The 4,391-nt window shown below is 59.8% G+C and overlaps 1 protein-coding gene across 4 annotated transcripts in view; it reads right to left on the reverse strand.

Annotated features, from left to right (window-relative positions):
- The window catches only part of DIS3L2 (DIS3 like 3'-5' exoribonuclease 2), a 359,659-nt gene that overhangs the window by 16,654 nt on the left and 338,614 nt on the right, over window positions 1-4,391 (reverse strand). For all 4 annotated transcript variants that reach the window (XM_046644635.1, XM_046644634.1, XM_046644636.1 and 1 more), the window contains 3 exons: window positions 1,944-2,091; window positions 1,398-1,528; window positions 1,124-1,228 (listed from right to left, as the gene is read on the reverse strand). In XM_046644635.1, the coding sequence (XP_046500591.1) occupies window positions 1,124-1,228; window positions 1,398-1,528; window positions 1,944-2,091 (384 nt within the window). The remainder of the gene's footprint in view (window positions 1-1,123; window positions 1,229-1,397; window positions 1,529-1,943; window positions 2,092-4,391) is intronic.

A 4,391-nucleotide genomic window follows, 5' to 3' on the forward strand; every position in this document is an offset into this window, starting at 1 on the left:
CAGGGACTCCCCATGTGGGGCCTAGGTGGACTGGGCACCTGTTGAGGCTCGATGGCTGCCGCCCCCTGCTGGCCCTGGGTCTGTTAGTGCAGACTGAGGGCTGGGTTGTCTGCAGAAATGACCCAGACCTGAACTGCTGTCCTGCTCAAGGAGTTTCAGGACAAGAGCCCTGAGGATTCCGGCGGGACTCCCTTCTGTCTCTTCTGCTTTCTTCCATCTCATTAATACCATGTTATACCACCCTCTGTGCTGGGCTCTGCACTCCCCAAAGTGTTTTGGATGTTGGGAAATTCAAAGCCAGGGTCAGGGGCCAGGTGGTGACCTGCTAACCACAAGGTCAGCTCAAACAGGTCCCTCAGGTGGCATAAGCCAGGCCTTGGAAAGAACTTTGAATGAACAGCCACCCGGGGCAGGACTCAAGACAAGCACTGGTCTCCTCCTTCTCTTCGGGGGATGCAGCCTCCAGGTGGCCATGGACCATTCTCCCCAGTCTTTCCTTCCCTCCTGTTCCTATAAAACAATCTAAAGCCTGCACACCCTGCCATTCTGTACTGGTTATGAAGGGACCTGTTCTCTGGCTGCCAGGGTCCTTAGGGAAGAGGCTCATGCCAGATCCTTGGCCTGGATCTGACATCCCAGGCAGGTGCAGTGGGGTGTCTTAGCAGGGCCTATTGGGTGGGCTTGGTGCTGGGTGTGTAAGGGAAGCAAGGTCAGGGGCTCTGTTCCCTCTCCCACGGTGTGCCCAGTATGGCTCACAGCTCAGCGATGGGCACAGTGTCACCACTATAGCTTGTACTCCCTAGTGTGGACGGCACAGCAGGGTCCTGGGCCTGTGCTCCCATCCTCTATGCTTGTGTGTCTACCAAGGGCTGTCCTGGTCTAGGACCCTACCAGATGCTAGGGAGATACAGAGGAGCCCCCAGCAGAGGGAACGGGGACAGGCAGGTTAAAAATAGTATGTGCTAAGTGGATGCAGCTTGGTGTGACTGTTGGGGGGCAGGGCACAGAAGCCTGCTGGTCACCAGGCTCTCGCATCACAGAAGACATGCTTCCGCACCCTGTAGCTGGCCTTTGCCTGGTGAGAAGGTCTCTAACCCTGGCTGGGGTGGCTCCGGGTACTCACGTTACAGTAGACACGCTTCTGCACCCCGTAGCGTAGCACCAGCACGTCGAAGGCTTGGTTCAGGACGCCCAGCACCATGGCTTCCGACTCCAGGGGGCCACTCTCCTGCATGGTAGGGCTCCAGCCAAGACTCACCCACAGGTGTGTGTCCCCTTCCAGTGCCCACCCCGGCTGCTGAAGGCCCCAGGGCTCTTCAAGGGCTCCTGGGGAGCAGGTGCCCAGGAGGGGAGGTTGGGCAGAGGGAGGGGGTGGGGCGCCAGGCTGGTGGCCTCACCTTGACCAGGACGGAAAAGAAGAGGCTGGTGCTGAGCTCCTGCACACGCTTGGACGCCATGCGGCGGTCATTACAGTGGTCAGCCTGCTTCTGCAGGGCATCAGGCTCCACATTGGGTACCTCCCTGTAGCCTGGGAAGAGGGTGGTTGATGGGCCGCTGGTGGGGTGCTCTGTCTACCCGAGTCATGGCTGGGTGATAGGCAGCATGGTGCCCCTGGCCCAGACAAGGTGAGGCACGGGAGGCCCAGTGGAGCTAAGGCCTCCCTGCTAGCCAGCTCTGGAGGGCCGAGAAAGGCGGGCTGGCTGTGGGTAGGGCCCTCGAACCTGGGCTATGTAGGGCTTTTAATGAGCCCTATTGCATCTTCCTCAGCACATGCTCACAGAGGGAGAGTTTCTGGGGCCAGACTCCCCTGCTGCCTGGGTTGCCCACCCCTGGGGGCCTCCACAGTCACAGCAGTGTGGCCTCTGGCCTCTGGGCACCCAGTCTGGGGGCGGGCAGCCCTTAGCTGGGCACAGGCCTGCACTGGCTCAGGCTGCGCCCCTCACCGAGTGTGGCAGCCAGGAGACGGTGCACCAGGACGTCGGCGAAACGGCGGATGGGAGAGGTGAAGTGCGTGTAGAGCGGTACGTTGAGGGCGTAGTGGCGGAACTGCGCCTGCTCCTGCAGCATCCCAGAGCAGAAGTACAGCGCCATCTGCGGGGGTGCGGGAGGGAGCTGGGAATGCTCTGCCAGGCTGTGGGACTCAGAGCCTCGTGGTGGGCAGTCCTGGTGTGGGCTGACCCACCATGCCACAGACAGCCAGCAAAGTCTGGCAGGCCTGAGTCTACCAGGGGCCATTCTGTGTAAGGGGACCCATAGGGCTGCCTCAAGGCTGAGCAGAGCCACGGGTTGCCCATGCCCCTCTGCTGATGAAGGCAAAAGGAAGGCCATGCCCGGGTTACCCAGACTCCCCTATGGTTGCAGCACTGAGAACAGGCCAGACAGCCTTTCAGGGGCCCACCCTGCCTATGGAGAGGACAGGGGGTTGCTGGAAACCCTCAGAATGTTGGAATGGCCTCCTCCCTCAGAGTCCTACGGGACCAGCCACCCAGGCCGCTGGGGAGGGGCAGGCCGTGTGCTGAAGTCCAAGGCAGCTGGGGAGGAGCTCACCCTCCCCCACAGCCTGTTGCTACAGAGTTTTAGGGGCTATTACTGCCAGGAACAAGGGGGAGGGAACTATTTCTGGTCGACCCCTCCCTGGGACGGGGCTGGGGCAGCTACTCTAGAATGGGGAGGAGAGGAAGGCCATGGTCATGCTGGGGCAGTGGCTGCAAATGTCATTCTGTGGAGGCACAAGCAAAAGCTAAGGAGACTATAGGACTCTGCGAGCACACTGAGTCCAACACCACCACCTGGCCAGAATGGGAGGGAGGAGAGAAGGCCCATTCTTTGGTCGTGGCCAACCTCACGCCCTCTGGCCCCAATCCCTGCCCCACTGAAGGCCATCCTTGCACCTTGGAACCTCTGTGTCCCCAATATTTCACCTTGCACCAGCCAAGGGAGGTAGAGGTTTGCCAGCCTGCCAGGCTCAGCCCTTCTTGTCCCTCAACCAGTCCTGGGGCCAAGACCCAGAGATCTGAGTTCAAAAGGCGCTTCTGCAGGGCAGGAGTTATGACTGGGGCATAGGAAGAGACACCAAGTTTCTATAGAGGCCCAGCAAATAGCTCCAGGCCAGAATGGTCCTATACTTCTGGAAGCTGCTTGCCTTGTGGTCCCTAAGGGATGGGAATCAAGGACACTGCTGCTGCTGCCTGGGAGCACGTGAACATGTTCCTCAACAAGAGCCAAAGTCACACCCTTGTGTGCTCACTAATTTGCTCCTAGCTGCTTGCTCACACTCTCACATCCTTACACCCTCCTGTGCACTCGGCCAAATGGACAGTCAGCTCTTATTACTCTGTGTACGTCGGCCCTGGAACCTGCTCGGCTCCCTGACTCCGCTTCCCGTCCAGCTCCTGCTGGGCCCTGGGTTATGGCTGGGGCAAGTCGCTGGGGGAGGTGGGGGAACCCTCCACTCCGAGACACGTCTGGCTGGCGAAGGTATCTCTGGGCAGGGTGGGATGGGTGGGGACTGTGCCTTTCCCATAGTGACCAGCAATCCCTGGGACGGCCCTGGAGTCCTATTTCAGCAGCTCACGTAGGACTTTCATGCTCCTTGTTGCTGCCCCTGCCTGGTCCTCCATCCCTGCCCCAGTTCTTGAGGCTGGGAGAACAGGGGCAGCACAGACACTCTGGTCACCCTCTGCCATCAGATCCCTAGGCTAAGCCTGACCCCTGAGGTCACCGGCAGGCAAGGCCAGGAGAAGGCCAGTCTTTTTCAGGCTCTGGGTGACTCAGGAGAGGGCTCTTTTCCATGGAGCACCAAAGCTGGTGTGACCTTGGTCAAGGAGGACAGGAGGCAGTTCTTGGGACCCAGGGGCTGCTGTGTCTCAGAGCACTTGGAGGGCAAAGCGGTGGGTCACCACGGGCACAGCCCCTCTCTGTGTGGGGGCTTCAAGGTGCTTGGTGTGGGGCAGACACTTGTGACTGGGTGCAGGGTAAGGGCAGCCAGACCCAAATGGGCCCTGATGGCTCCATTCCTGGCAGAGCTATGAGGTGTTAGAAAATAAATCAGCTGTGGCTAGCTGAGGCAATCTGGTTCTTTTGAACAGATTGAATCTGCCGAGTGACTGAGCCCATGAAAAATGGTCTGCCACTGCCCTCTGGCCGGGCTGGGGCCCAGAGCTGGCCCTGTTAGCACCTGTAGCTCCTGCTGACCTGACAGTCTGCTGGGGTGGCTCCTTCCTGAGATGCTCAGGTCTACAGGGGCTGAAACTCGGCCTCAGAGGGCTGACGACTGCTCCCTTGGGCAGGCTGCTACAGAAGACAGATGCTTTCTTCCCTCCGGAGTTCCCACCTGACCACAAATTGCTGACCAGCCGCCATCCCCTTTCCCAAGCCGGTCTGTGGAGACT

This window comes from Equus quagga, chromosome 17, assembly GCF_021613505.1.
Source record: "Equus quagga isolate Etosha38 chromosome 17, UCLA_HA_Equagga_1.0, whole genome shotgun sequence".
Lineage (NCBI taxonomy): Eukaryota > Metazoa > Chordata > Mammalia > Perissodactyla > Equidae > Equus > Equus quagga.